At 37.0% G+C, this 15,529-nt stretch overlaps 1 protein-coding gene across 4 annotated transcripts in view; it reads right to left on the bottom strand.

Annotated features, from left to right (window-relative positions):
• Positions 1 to 15,529, bottom strand: part of VPS8 (VPS8 subunit of CORVET complex) — a 294,602-nt gene that overhangs the window by 123,322 nt on the left and 155,751 nt on the right. For all 4 annotated transcript variants that reach the window (XM_058295485.2, XM_058295487.2, XM_058295486.2 and 1 more), the window contains 5 exons: positions 13,433 to 13,552; positions 12,485 to 12,541; positions 9,470 to 9,552; positions 4,104 to 4,188; positions 2,836 to 2,934 (listed from right to left, as the gene is read on the bottom strand). In XM_058295485.2, coding sequence (XP_058151468.1) covers positions 2,836 to 2,934; positions 4,104 to 4,188; positions 9,470 to 9,552; positions 12,485 to 12,541; positions 13,433 to 13,552 — 444 coding nt within the window. The remainder of the gene's footprint in view (positions 1 to 2,835; positions 2,935 to 4,103; positions 4,189 to 9,469; positions 9,553 to 12,484; positions 12,542 to 13,432; positions 13,553 to 15,529) is intronic.

Genomic DNA, 15,529 nt, shown 5'->3' with positions numbered 1-15,529 from the left:
AATAACTGAAAGGAAAAGCCACAGAATGGGAGAAGAAATTTGCAAGATACATCACTGAATAAAGACTAATAGCCAGGATACATAAAGAACTCCTATTAATCAGTAAGTACAAGAGACAATCAAATAGAAAGTTGGGTAGAAGACTTGAACAGGTGCATCACAAAAGAGGAAATTTAAATGGCCAATAATGATATGAAAAGGTTGTCAATCACATTAGTAATTAAAGAAACAAATTTGAAACATAATGAGATATTATTATACATCCACTAGCTTAGCAAAATCAAAAAGTCTGATGAGGACTAAAGCCTATGGAACTCTCATACAATACTCGCATCTAGTGAAGTTTAGGATAATCATTCCAAATAACTAGCATTTAAATATATACCCTGGAGCAGATATGCATCAGAATCACTTGGGCCCATATTGCTAGGCCCCACTCTCAGAGTTTCTGATTCAGTAAGCCTGAGGTAGAGAGGAAAACTTTTTATTTCTATTAAGTTCTCAGCTGATGCTGTAATGCTGGTCTGTGGTCCAAACTGAGGATCACTGCCCTGGGGAAATGCATGCAGTTGTGCTCCCGATACATCTATAAGAATGATCATGGATGGACTATTTTTAATAGTAAAAATGACCAAAATGTCTATCAAGAGGAGAATGGATAAACTATAATTTAACAGACTTAGAAAATGGAATACTATGCAACAAGAAAAATGAAACAGCTACATAAAACAAAATGTACAAACATCAACAGACACAAAAAATACAGACTATAACTTCATTTATATAAAGTTCAGAAACAAGCAAAATTTAAAAATTTATTTTTAGGAATGCACTGTGCAGTAAAGGTACAAAGACTGGCAAGAAAATTAGGATAATGGGTATATCTAGGAGAAGGCAGGTGATCATAATCAGGAAAGACTAAATGAGAAAAGTCTGGGGTACTAGAAGTATTCTATTTCTTGACTTGGCCTGGGGTATTTGCTTTTTAACTTTTTATTAAACTGTGCATTTATTTTACATATATTAATGATTTTTTTATGTTTCAAATTTTAAAAGTAAAAAGAAAAATCTAGTAAAACATGTTTTGTTCATATTGTAAAAACCATCTAAATCAGAGATTCTTCACCTGGAATCCAGAGGCCCCATTTATGAATAGCTTTTAGGGGCTCTGTGGATCCCTGAAATTGTAAGCAAAATTATGTGCCTATGTACATGTACAATATTAGAAAGCACAGGTCCAAATCTTTCATCAAATTCTCAAAAGACATTTAAAACACCAAAAGTGTTAAGAACCACTTACTATACTAGGCATTTTGCCCAAAACAAAATGATGATGATTAATCTTGATTTCATTTACATTACTGAAGACACGGAAGTTCAACAGAAAGTCTATGTATTTATAATAGGGCCTTCAGAGTATTAAAAAGTTCAAGGTGAAGAAGAGTACAGATATAGGGAAAACAGTCAGCAGAAATAATTGTTGTGCAGTTAAAATACTTCTTGCTTCTCTAGCATGAGTTTTCTGCTGAGTAATTTGTTTGCTCATTGATTAAATCATCACATTTCACATTATGCAGAGACATAGATTCATTTATGGATATCTGGAGTCCATGTGCTCAAACCACTGCATAACGCAGATGAAGGGAAATGAAGAATGAGCCATGATATAACTATGGAGACTTACAGGGGATGATGAAAGGAAAAAGAATGTAAAATGATTAAAGAGAAAAAAAGACAAAACTCAAAATAGGAAAAGGCCTTGTGTTCTTTCACCAAAATATATCCACGTTCTCAATTCTATAGATAAAGACCACACTTCTGATGACTGACTATACCACTTTTCACACAATTGCTTCACATAAAATGCTGTTCATATATCTGATCTTTCTAATCTTTATGACCTTCAAGAACTAGAATTCACAGGCAATGTTTTTTCAAAGTGCTCATCCTACCTTTTTATTTTCATATGTATAAAAACTTTTAAAACGTGTTGAATCATATCTTTCACTATATCTCTAAAACCATCACCAGAAGTTATTCCATCACCTGATCCTTGCTACAGAAGAATGAGAGAAACTTCAGAGATACAAGTGTTATTTCCCAAACTAGGATTACCTCAGCATCTTTCCTTACTACTTTTTTTTTAATAACCAGTGACCCATAAAACAAGACAGATTTCAACAAAACATCTAGCTCTGTGGGTTTCTAAGGTAAACAGTATGCTGCATGCTGAGGAGTGACTTTTGGGCCCCCTTTTGGAATGTAGTCTGTTCACACGCTTATCACATGTATATTAGCCTCTTCATTCAGGCATCAGTAAGCATATTATTTTAAAAAGAACCTTTTCTTTCAATACTGAAGTCAATTCCTGCATTCTTGCAAAACAGCCTGCTTAAACAACATCAGTGAATCAGTTGACCAAAGACAGGCCAGAATCATGGTTCTGATACATAAGGGAGGGAAATAATCAGAGAGAACAACTCATTGCAATAATGCTTCTAAAATTTCATCGGATGACTGAGGGGAATGGTTGATGCCATCTATCAGAGGTAAAGCCAAAAGTATCAGATTCACTCCAAGAACTTTGTAAAAATTGATATTCCATTTGTCACTAGTGGATTGAACATACTATTTTTAGAAGTTCTGATATTAAAAATTGCATATCACACAGGTTTTATGAATACAAATAAGAGATGGAATAAATTATATGTAAAAGACATTAATCCTCAAGTAAATCAACTTAATATAATACTTGCCATTGCTTAGTTAGCATAAAGTTAATTTAGGAAATACCCATTCAAATGGGAAGTTTAAGAAAATTTGTTGAATCATTACCTCAATATGATCCATTGCTTTCTGCCATACTGACTGCTTCTCCTCTGCACTGTGTCCAGGAATGGATAAAATATTATGAATGTAATTAAAGACTTCTTCCTGAGGAACATAAGACAACATAATTTACTCATTCTTTCACTCAAGCAATATTTACTATTTACTATCTGTACCAGTCTGGTAAATATCGATTATTTGGAGTTGGAAAGCCATTTGGAGATAAATGATGGATAACTGATACTACAGAGAAAGAGTAATTGTTTGAAGTTTAGGGTATACTCTTAGAAGTTACAAACATGTTCCAAATAATTTTGACCTCAATTTATTGACATTCAATAATCTAATGAGGAGCGATTATACTTTTGCATTTGGTGTTCCTTACCCACATTCCCAATTTCATTTCAAATCACTCTTGACCTAATTATGTTCCACCTATATTTATCTTCACTTCAGTTAAATAATCCTTATTCAGTTCCTAAACATGTCAAATGTGTTTCCACCCCAGGGACTTTACATATATTGTCCCCTATCCTGAAACACATCTCCCTTGGCTCTTTGTTTGGCTGAATTCTCAGCTGCCAAAACTCACTTTGTTACTTCCTCTGAGATGCCTTCCCTGGCTGTTCTCTTTCCTAGCACTTATCAAAGTTTGTAATTGTGTTTGTCTTTTTTCTTTACTGTTAGTCTTCCTCACTACATTTTTTAAAAAAGATTTATTTATTTATTTCTCTCCCCATCCTCCCCCGCCCCAGTTGTCTGTTCTCTGTGTCTATTTGCTGCGTCTTGTTTCTTTGTCCGCTTCTGTTGTTGTCAGCGGCACGGGAATCTGTGTCTCTTTTTGTTGCATCATCTTGTTGTGTCAGCTCTGTGTGTGGGTGGTGCCATTCTTAAGCAGGCTGCACTTTCTTTCATGCTGGGTGGCTCTCCTTATGGGGAGCACTCCTTGTGTGTGGGGCTCCCCTACATGGGGGACACCCCTGTGTGGCAGGGCACTCTTTGTGCGCATCAGTACTGCGCATGGGCCAGCTCCACACAGGTCAAGGAGGCCCGGGGTTTGAACTGCAGACCTCCCATGTGGTAGACGGATGCCCTAACCACTGGGCCAATTCCGTTTCCCCCTCACTACATTTTAAGTTCCAAGACTGCAGGGATTATACCTGTTTTAATTATCAATGTATATTTGGCTACAGCAGGCATTCAATAAAAACCTATTCAATAAATGAAGAAAACCAAACTGAGTAAGAAAAGGGTAAATCAGTCTCTTAACTTACCTCCCTCAGTGGGTCACGTAAGTAGCAATCAATAATCTTGTCATATTGGTGTTCTTGCTCATACATAAATTCACAAATTTGATAACTAGAATGTAAAATGAAAAACCTCAGTGTACCAAACAGGCAGGTTGTTATGGGCTTATTGCTTAGAGAAGCTTGCTATAGTAGATGGGTTGTATTGAGGAAAACGAATACAGGAGATATGATTTCTACTGTTAGTAGAATGGTGTGTAAGGGAGATGTGTAATTGTCATTATCTAAACATAGGTTTAAGATACTGCTGAGTACTATGTTTATAAGAAATTTCAAAGCTTGGTACAAAAGAAATGTTAAAGCAACATGTGCCACATAAGAAATGTCAATATACTAGATATCAACTAATATTTTACAAAAATTTCAAATGCAGTTTCTCTATTCAGAATTAAATATGTCAAACAAAACAATATACAACAAACTAGATAAACAGCAGTGTTAAAATCTTGCATGTGATTTGCCATGTTAAATCCTGCAGTTTTTAATATAAATAACTATTAAAAATCTATGAAATAGGGTGCCAGTAAGTCCACTCTAATCCATATTTCATTCCTCCATCCTGAGGACCCTGGGATGGTGATGTCCACTCCACCTCTAAATCGAGAGGGGGCTTAGATCCCACATGGCTGTGTAGAAATCCATGCTGTGTAGCAATACTCCAAAATGCACTTATTAAATTCAATGAATGTGCCACACTAATGAAAGAAGTTGTCGATGTGGGAGGGGTGGGGGGTGTGGGGAGTGGGGTATATGGGAATCTCTTATATTTTTTAATGTAATATTTTGTGTGATCTATGTATCTTTGAAAAAAAAAGATAATTTTTAAAAATCTATGAAATAGGGACAACCAGCAAGATGGCGGCAGAGTGAGGAGCTCTGAGCGTCAGCTCCTGCTACCGGCAGTTAGTAAACACCCAGAGCGCTCTGGAGCTAGCGGGAGCACCTGTTTGGGGGCTTGAGGAGACCAGAAGAACATCCTGCAACATCCCTGAAGGGATGAAATGAGGAAACTGTCTATCTGCAGACAAGATTAGTAAGTAGAGCGCTCCATGCCACAGAGGCATCCTCCACTGGAGGCACAAGCCACCTTGGGATCTGTTCTGCAGCTGGAATTGAAAGGTCCACTTCCCCAAAATGGGGAAAGAAGAGAGCATTGGGCACCAACTTCAGCTACTGCTGAGTAAATTTGGCGGACTAAAGTATAATCCTAAGAACAGCTAAAGTTTGAACCCGTCCAAGTCAGAAAGAGGCTGGTAGCTGCCATTTTTAACTCCATGCCTGGCACAAGGGGAAGCTGAGTGGACTGAAAATCAGTGCAGGTAGGGACAGACTTCTTTCCATCCAGATCAGACTGCAGCTCTAGCACAAGCCCCAGCCCTACCTCCGGCAGAGAGGAAGCTGGGGGACTTGCGCCAGCCTCTCCACGAAAATACATGCCATGCCACAGAGGCTAGTGATTATCCTCCTTTGGCAACGCAAGCCACCCCAGGAGCTATTCTGTGACTGGAATTTGAAGCTGCATTTTCCAAAAACGGGAGGAGAAGACAGTTGGCCACCGATTTCAGCTACTGATTAGTAGATTTGGCCGGCTAAGGTATAACCCTAGGAACAGCTGGGGTGTGAATCTTTCCAAGTTGGAAAGAGGCTGTTGGCCGCTATTTTTACTTCACCCCCAGTCTGAGGGGAAGCTGGGCTGACCAAAAATCACAGTGATGGTAGGAACCAGTTTCTTTCACCCAGATTGGCCTGCAACCCTAGGCTAGGCTTCAACCCCACCTCTGGCAAGACAGAGGCTGGCAGGCCCTGAACCAGCATATCCAGGTAAGTATAGGTACCTTTGGCTGGCACTGACTGAATAACTGGAAGTCTATTGGGGCAACTGCTGTCATCTTGGACCCACATTGCATAGATTGCTGCTCACACCTGCAGCTCCATCCCCGCCTAGGCAGGAGAGAAAGGGGTATGAAGCTTCATTAGTCTCCCTGGGCAACTACAGTCTAGGCTTGCACGACTTGGATTATTTCACACACCTGTGACTCTGTCCCTACCCCTGGCAAAGGAAAAAGTTTGGAAGATGCTTCATTGGTCCCTGGGGCAATAAGGGAACCTTGAGCCTACACAGCAGCAACTCTATCCTTGGGTCCTACTGCACAATCAGCAAAGGAGAAAGGATAGGAAGCCCTAAACTAAAAAGAAAAACTGCACCCAGAACAAATACTCTAGTAAGCCAGATGCCAATGTACCAACAAAAAATTACAATCCACACCAAGAAACAGGAAGATATGGCCCAGTTAAAGGAACAAGATATGCCTCTAGATGACAAATACGATTTGAGACAACTAATCATAGATGTTCAAACAAATCTCCTTAATAAAGTCAATGAGACGGCTAAAAAAGATTAAGGATATTAAGAAGACACTGGATGAACACAAAGAAGAATTTGAAAGCATACATAGAAAAATAGCAGATCTTATGGGAATGAAAGGTGTAGGAAATGAAATTTTAAAAACATTGGAATATATCATAGCAGATTCGAGGAGGCAGAAGAAAGGATTGGTGAGTTTGAAGAAAATGACCTCTGAAAGTGAACATACAAAAGAACGGATGAAGTAAAGAATGGAAAAAACTGAACAAGGTCTCAGGGAAATAAATGACAGCAAAAGACATGCAAACATACATGTCATGGGTGTCCGAGAAGGGAAAAGGGGCAGAAGGAATATCTGAAGAAATAATGGTAGAAAATTTCCCAACCCTTTTGAAGGACATAGATATCCATGTCCAGGAAGCACAATGTACTCCCATCCGAAAAAATCCAAATAGACCAACTCTGAGACACACACTAATCAGAATGTCAAATGCCAAAGAGAATAGTAAGAGAAAAAGCAATGCATAACATAACATATAAGTGATACCCAATAAGATTAAGTGCTAATTTCTCACCAGAAACCACGGAGGGAAGAAGACAGGGTTCTGATATATTTAAGATACTATAAGGAAAAAACTTCCAGCCAAGAATATTATATCTGGCAAGACTGTCTTTCAAAAATGAGGGCAAGATTAGAATATTCACAGATAAACAGAAACTGAGAGAATTTCTAACCAAGAGACCAGATTTTCTGGAAATACTAAAGGGTGTGCTAGAGCCTGAAGAGAAAAGACAGTAGAGAGAGGCCTAGAAGAGAGTCTAGAAATGAAGACTGTATCAATAAAAGTAAGTAAGAGAGTCAAAAGAGTGGTGAAAATAAAATATGACAGATAAAACTCAAATAGGAATAAACTTAACCAAGGATGTAAAGCACTTGTATTCAAAAAACTGCAACTCAGTGTTAAAAGAAATTTTTAAAAGGCCTAAATAACTGGAAGAACATTCCATGCTCACAGATTGGAAGACTTAATATCATTAAGATGTCAGTTCTACTCAAATGATAAACAGATTTAATGCAGTCCCAATAAAAATTCCACCAGCATTTTTTTTAATTGAAAAAAAATTATCAAATTTATTTGGAAGGTTAAGAGGTCCTGAGTACCCAGAAACATCTTAAAAAGGAAAGGTAACTCTCATCTCCAGAATGTAAATATTACCTAGGTAGAGTGGTAAAAACAGCATGGTACGGCATAAAGACAGATACATAGGCCAAAAGAACTAAACAGATGGCTCAGAAACAGACCCTCATATGTATGGTCAAGTAATTTTTGACTAGCCTGTCAAACCCACACAGCTAGGGCAAAACAGTCCATTCAACAAATGGTGCTGAAAGAACTGGATATCCAAAGCCAAAAGAAAGAAAGAGTACCCCTATCTTATACCTTATCCAAAAATTAACTCAAAATGTATCAAAAACCTAAAAATAAAAGAAAGAACCATAAAACTTCTAGAAGAAATTGTAGGAAAATATTTTCAAGACCTGGTGGTAGGTGGTGGATTCTTAAAGGAGATAAGAGGAGGACTGAGATGGACTACTGATGTTTAATGCATGTAGAAGTTTTAATTAGCTTTAATATAAAAGTGTGGAATTGTATAGAGTGGATGGTAACAAATACTGAACAACAGCTAGTTTATAAATGGGGATGTGCCTGAAAATGGGGATGTAAATGCCAATTGACAGAATGCTAGAGAATAAACTAGGAACTAAATAGCACAGTAAACCAAGAGGTGGATGAAAATTGTGGTTGATGGTACAGATGCAAGGGTGTCTTCTGTTAGCTAGAGCAAATGTACATCACTACTGCAGGGTGGTGGGAATGTGGAGAAGCATGGGAAAACTAACACTGGAGTAACCTATGGACTGTGGTTAGCAGTAATAATATAATATTCTTGCATCTATGCCAAAGATGTACTGTGTTGATAGTGGGGCAGTATAGAAAAATGTGTGCCAAATGTATACTATGGACATGGTAACAATCAGATGATATTATCTTATCTGTAACAAATGTTCCACCACAGGGTGATGTGTTAATTGATGGATGCTGTTTGGGAATTCTACACATGTACACGACTGTTTTATAAGTTTACAACTTCTGTCATAAAAAACATATTTAAAAAATAAAAATACACCACATGTAAGATAAGGGCTATAATTAGTAGTAAGATTTTGACAATATTCTTTCATAATTTGTAAGAAACGTCTCACGACAAGCAAGGTATTGGTGGAAGGTTGATGTATGGGACTCCTGTATGATGTTATACACGTTTCCTTTGTAAATTCACAACTTTCACTATACACTTATTGTTTATGTATGTTTATAAATAAATGAAATATAATAATAATAGGGGAAAATACTTTGGTTAGTAGTAATATTTTGACAATGCTCTTTAATCATTAGTGAAAAATGTTTAACAATGCAAGATATTAGTGGTAGGGTGAGGTACGAGAGTCGTGTATGATGTCACATATGTTTGCTTTGTAAGTTCACAACTATTACTATACACTCATTGTTTATGTATGTTTATGTATAAGTGATATACTTCAGTAATTAAATATATATATATATGGGGGGGAAATCTATGAAATACCACAGAAGTTTCAAGCAAAAAATCTAAAATAAGAAAACATCATAAGACTATTTCACCTTTAAGCTAAAACAAATGTACAACCACTTCAAATTCACACAATGTTAATTTCTGAAAATTTTACTAATTTGCTAATTTACTAATTTTTACTAATTTACAATTTAAAGTCAAAAACTTCTGTACTTAGCTGTTTTATTGTTGCAACTTGCATAACCCTTTTAATGAAAAAAGTAGCAATGTGTCAATAAACTGGACTTTAAATTAGAGAAATACAATTTAGTAGTTCAAAGGGAAACTAACATATAACTTCAAAACAACTCACAACTCAGCTTTTTCTGCCATACGGATGAGTCGACTCTCTTCAAATTGAACTATGCCTCCAGCCTGCAGCAATTCTAAAAGGACCTAAACATTTAAAATAAATGAGCAAAAACACTTTGAAATTTATTTTTCCTTACTACCTCTTTAAGAGTTCATTGAGGCATGCAGACCACAATTTTTTTTTCTTCTGTCTTCTTACTTAAGTTTTGGCTTGCTTTCACATATATAAAGGGTTAGATTGGCATTATAATGTGGATCAGACAGTATTTTAAAACATATAAAAAGATAAATGTCTTTGGTTTTCTATGCTTAGGTATGCTTATGTTTTGGTATTTGCGAAAAAAGCCCTTATTAAAATACTGAACTGACCTTACCCAAAGCTAAGCATGTGTCTATACACACCTTTCCAAGAAGTCTGTTTTTCTCTGGTACTTTTCTGTCTATGGTTCTTTAAAGTATGGTGTCCACAGGTAGTATCCATACTTAAAGGTTAATTTTTCTACTTAAACATTGGGGTTTGTATAATTAATTTTTGCCAGACTAAGTATCTAAATGAAAAAAAAAAAAGGTGACTAAGACTGATTCATTAATATTTTAATATAAACTTCAAAAACTACAATGAAGAGTCATTTGAGCAAATATGATAAAGCTCTCTTCTGTATTTAAGGTTCAGGATTCAGAATAAAATGAACCTTCTCAAAACTCCAGGAAACCATTCAACAAAGTATTTCTCTAGCATACTAAATTGACTATTTTCAAGTTAAAAAAAAAGAAAAGAAATAAAACCTACCCAAACTATACAGTTCAGAATCCTAATTTAATCTAATTTCAGCACTATAATGAACTGTTATACAGAACAAACATGGGGAAATCCTATTTGCTGGAAGCCTCAATTTGGAATGATGTTTAAGGGTAATACCAGTGCTAAAGATGACTACTAAAGATTCAAGAATTTTGTAAACCAGTAGTTAAACAAAGACATTATTAAATTATATAAACTTATAATTAAAGTATAAAGATAATTAATACCTCTCACCTCTTTCTAATTATTTTCTATTATCTGCGCTATTGAAGTTATTTATATCTACTGTAACTGTACCTATACTGTGGAAATATGTCAGGATGTGCTATTGTGCTTTTCTTCCCAATATCAAATTCAGTGACTTCACATGGGTAGGTTGCAATTGGCCATGGCAGGAGTACTTATCTCCTGGAAATTGGCACATGCTACATATTAGGGCTTGGTTTATTGTTTTGTTGATCATCTAGACCAGGAGTCAGCAAGCTATGACCCTCAGTGTATTTTTGTAAGGCTCATGAGCTAAGAAAGGTGGTTACATTTTTAAAGGGTTATAAAATAGACAAAAATGAGTATGTGACAAAACACTATGTTACCCTCAAAAAACTTAAAATACTCACTGTCTGGCCCTTTACAGAAAAAGTTTGTCAACCCCTGGTTAAGGAAGTGAGGGAGAAAATGTTAATAACGCAGTTCAAACATAAAATTGTGCATGTCTGTAGCTATTACATTGTGAATGGCACAGAAAACTGAGGAAATATTTTTCAGGTATTCAAAAACTGTTATCTGAGTCATCAAAGAAGTCATATCATTGAGGAATGAGTGAGGTTCTGATATGTCTTCACTGTTTTATTTTTGTCTAATTTGTTTACATAAGCAAATACATCAACCAACATTCATATCAGAAGTACAATCAGGGAGCCAGCTCAAACATTTATCAGCATACCACTGCAAATGACTCAAAAAAGATTGCATAAACAAAGTTTGATAAAACTTGTTAAAACAAGTTTTAACAAATGATACAAGGGAAAGAGTGCTGAATTGGGTGTAGGAACTGGGTTCTAAGTTTAATTGTGACCTTAAGAAACTTACTTCACTGGTTTTCCATATTTTTAAAACAGAGACATAACTAGATAATCTCAAAGGGGACTCCCAGTATTGTGATAGTAGCATACTCTGATTATTTTTCTAGGTCTGGCTTCTAAGTTTTAGATTTGGTTTTTGTTTTAGTTATTCACAGAAAAGGTTTTTATCATTTAATATCAAAATACCATGTATACTAAGATCCACTCTTACAGCTATGAGAGAAATAGGAGTAAAATAAGGGGTCTACATTACTCTTTATATTCAATGTAATTTATGAGCTAGCCAGACTTTTAGCAGCTGACCTCTTTCCTAAGACAGTCTGCAGCCACTGGGTCACAGCCGTGCAGAGAAAGAAAGGGGTCACAGAGAAAGAAAGAAAGAAAGGACACTATCCTATGTTCTTTATCTGAGTCTCAACCTTCCAGCTGTGCATTATTACCAAAAACAAACAAACAAACAAAAACACAGCACAGCTCTCCAAGTACTTGATTTTTGTAGTTCACGTCCCTACAAAGCCCGCCTATCAATTTTGAATGGGGTGACTCTTACAGTGCACACAATTACAGTGGGTTAAGTTTTTAAAAGAATCCTCTACCTAGAATGGACCTCAAGAAAGTAATGTAAGTAGCAAGAAGTGATAGATAATCGAATAGCTACTCTGTCATAGTGATTAGTGGAGGAACAGATGGAAATGCTAAGCCTTAATACAGTGGGGCTATAGAGTGCTCCCAAAAGCTGAGCAGCCTTTCAGTTCAGGGCCATAATAGCCAGTGGTGGTTACCAGATTAAAGACACTGGTGGAAAAGAGGATTCAACAAGTGCTAATTGTTGCTACTGAGTCCAGAAGGATGAAGTATTCTCTCTGATGTCATGTGGAATGCAAGATGGGTCTCATCTGCTTATGAATCTACTTTGATTTAAGGTTCTTATATACGTTCTTCTGACAACCATTCTCTGACAACCATTCATTTCATTTTCTGGTTGCTGCTATCTTTAGTTTAGTATTAGGATTTGGCACAAGTCATTTTCCTCTTACGTCTGGTGATCACAGTCTAGCATAGATGGTTCTTTCTACCTTACTGTCTCTTATTTCACTTTCTTTATAGCAAAAAGAGATCCAGCAGTTCATACCTGCTGTCTTTCCGAGTGTCGGGAGTCATCATCAGGACTACAGAGGAATTCAAGGACCTGGCCAACGAAAGATACCAGCACACACATCATAACACGAATACGCACACAATTTAATATGTACCTTACACACACTTCTTTACTTTTTAGAAACATGGCTAGGAGACAATGTCATCTATATACCTTAACTTTAAGTTAATGCAGGGCATGGCCTTTGGCGTCAGGCCACTGGAATTTGAATCCTAACCTTATTAGCACTTACTAATAACATTTAATCCTAATAATATCACTTCCTAAGTATGATGTACAGAGTTACTTAACCTTTGAGACTTTAGTTTCTTCATCCATAAAATGGGGATAACTACACCTATTTCAGTATATGTATTAAACTCTGGAACTTTGGAACAGTGCCTGGCATCAGAAAATACTAAATAAATCCTAGTCAATATTAGCTACTATTTCTCAGATAAAAAGTATTTTCTTTTCCATTTAGGAATATGTAGGAGACATTTAACTGGAGCTAGGAAACATCTTCAGAGTTAAAGTCATTATAAGTAAATTCAGATTTTCCAAAAGTAATTGCTCTTCCAGATAATCATCAAAGACTTACTACTGGTAGAATGGGTTGATTCTTAAATTGGAATATTTCTGAGCAAAAAATTCTAGGCCATTTAGAGCAAGGGCGGAATTAAGTGAGTAGAATCTCTCTAAAAACCATTCTCCACTAACCACACTCTCATGATGCTGGGTTATGAGACAAATATATCATTTAAACCTCCCCTCAAAACAAACAAAGACTAACTTAGAGCCAAACTAAAACCTCTATAGGCCTGTCCTTGAAAAGATACTTACTCAACAATCTACTATTATTAAGCAACAGAGCAGTCTAGTTAACTTTTCTATAAACAGTGACAGAAGAAAAAATTCTAATTCTCATTGTTAGACACTTACCTGATCAAAAAGTGTTCTGTTTACAAACAGTGTGTTATCAGGCTTTGCAAGTTGTCGAGCAAGGAATGTAAAGAGACATCCTACTTGTGAGGGAGTAAAATCTGAATTCTCCACCATAACCTAATGAGCAAAAGAGACCATGTATTCAATATACCATCTGGCTTGACACAAAAAATATACAATTAGAAGGGAAGAAATGTCTCATTGTTGAAGACTCATACATTATTGGGAAGCAGATGTGGCTCTGGTGATAAGGCCGCCACCTACCATATGGGAAGACCCAGGTTTGATCCCTAGGGCCTCCTGGTGAAAAGGAAGAGGAGAAAGCATGCCTGCGCAGTGAGCCAGTGCGCATGTGGAGAGCCAAGTGCCCGTGTGGGTGCCCACCTGGTGAGCCGAGTGCCCACGTGAATGTCTGAGTGGTGAGCCAAGTGCCCATGTAGTGAGCCAGTAACCACACACGGTGAGCCACTGCCCATGCAAGTGAGTCACACAGCAAGATGATGACGCAACAAAAGAGAGATGAAGGGGACAGTCAAGGTGACGCATAGCAGAGACCAGGAACTGAGGTGGTGCAATTGACAGGGAACCTCTCTCCACATCAGAGGTCCCAGGATTGAATCTCAGTGAATCCTAGAGGAGAAAGACAAGAAGAGAAGACAAAAAGAGAAACAGATACAGAAGATCACACAGCGAATGGAAAGACAGCAAAAAACAGCAGAGCGGGGCGGGAAGAAAAAAAATCCTACTCATTAAAAAAAACCCAAAAACATTAGTGACTTTTAAAGAAGGAACACAACTATTTGTATATCCTGAAAGAAAAACAATTTAGTGATTTTGGGGTTATTTCTAGCCATAACAGGATGAGAAGTGAATCATTAGAGAGGTAGATGTAGGATTTCAGTATTAATTATGCTTCCCTCTGGAATTTTTTTTTTTTTTACTTCTTAAAAGAGAACCCTTGAACTCAGATATTCCAATAACCCTACTAAAAACATGTCCATCAACAAAGGAAGAAAGGAGTTGCTTTGGGATTTAAAAGTAAGATAACCTAAGGCTGACGGCCTCCCAGAAAGGCAATCAGCTAGCCCATGCTCCAATAAAGTGAATGGGTGCCTCCTTGTCTAGAAGCAGGTCTTGAATTGATGGTTTTCTAGAAAAGACTTATTACAACCATACAGTTATAAAATCACTAAATCCCAGACTGGCTGAGACCTCATAATCATTCGTCTTCTTTAAGTCAGCTCTCGTTTTCTGAGTACCTACTATGTGCAAGGTGCTATGGCAGGCACCTGTAATGGAATTATGAACCAGAAAGGAAGACGAGTGAGGTAAATAAATCTTAAATAAAAAGCATAATGTGATCAGTGCTCTTAATAGAGGCACAGATGACTATGGAAGCACAGTGGGGAAATTTTAATTCAACTGGTTAGGGAGGGAATTTGAAAATAAATGAGAAAGTAGCTGTTTAAACTAAGCTTTAAAGCTGATACAGAATCTTTGATGGGGGAAATGTCAGGCAAGAGGGTAATCCAGACGGAGGAATGTGAGCAAAAGCATGGACACAGGAAAGTATCAGTTTGTTTGGGGAACTACACAATTTATTAGAATGCAGCAGCAGGCACAAAGAAGAGCTAGAACTCAGATGGAAAGGGCAGATTAAGGCCTCAAATGTCACCCTAAGGAACCTGGAATTTATTCCACAGAAACCTGGGGAGCAACTAAAGGTGTTCAAACAGGGGAGTTGATTTTAATCAGTACTTGGCCCAGGAACATATCTTGTCGGTGTGTATATAGGATAAAATAAGAGAAGGAAGACATAGAAGTTAGGGAGACCAAGACACAAGTGACTGCAGGAGTCCAAGAATCAGGGGTTCTTATTTGAGCCAGTAACAGTGAAATGGAAGGATGAACAAGTGCAAAAGATATGCAGAGAGAAAGAAGCGACAGGACAAGTACTAATAGGTGTAGAAACATGTGGTTAAAGGAGGAATAAAAAAATAACAGATCCTGAACCTGATTGGCAGGTAGGATAATGGTGTCATTAAAAAGAGAGAGAACTCAGAAGTTTGGGAGGGCAGATCATGTCTTGTTTTG

This window comes from Dasypus novemcinctus, chromosome 4 (genome assembly GCF_030445035.2).
Source record: "Dasypus novemcinctus isolate mDasNov1 chromosome 4, mDasNov1.1.hap2, whole genome shotgun sequence".
Taxonomy (NCBI): domain Eukaryota; kingdom Metazoa; phylum Chordata; class Mammalia; order Cingulata; family Dasypodidae; genus Dasypus; species Dasypus novemcinctus.
Note: the sequence above shows the minus strand (reverse complement) of the source record. Positions and strands in the feature narration are given on the sequence as shown.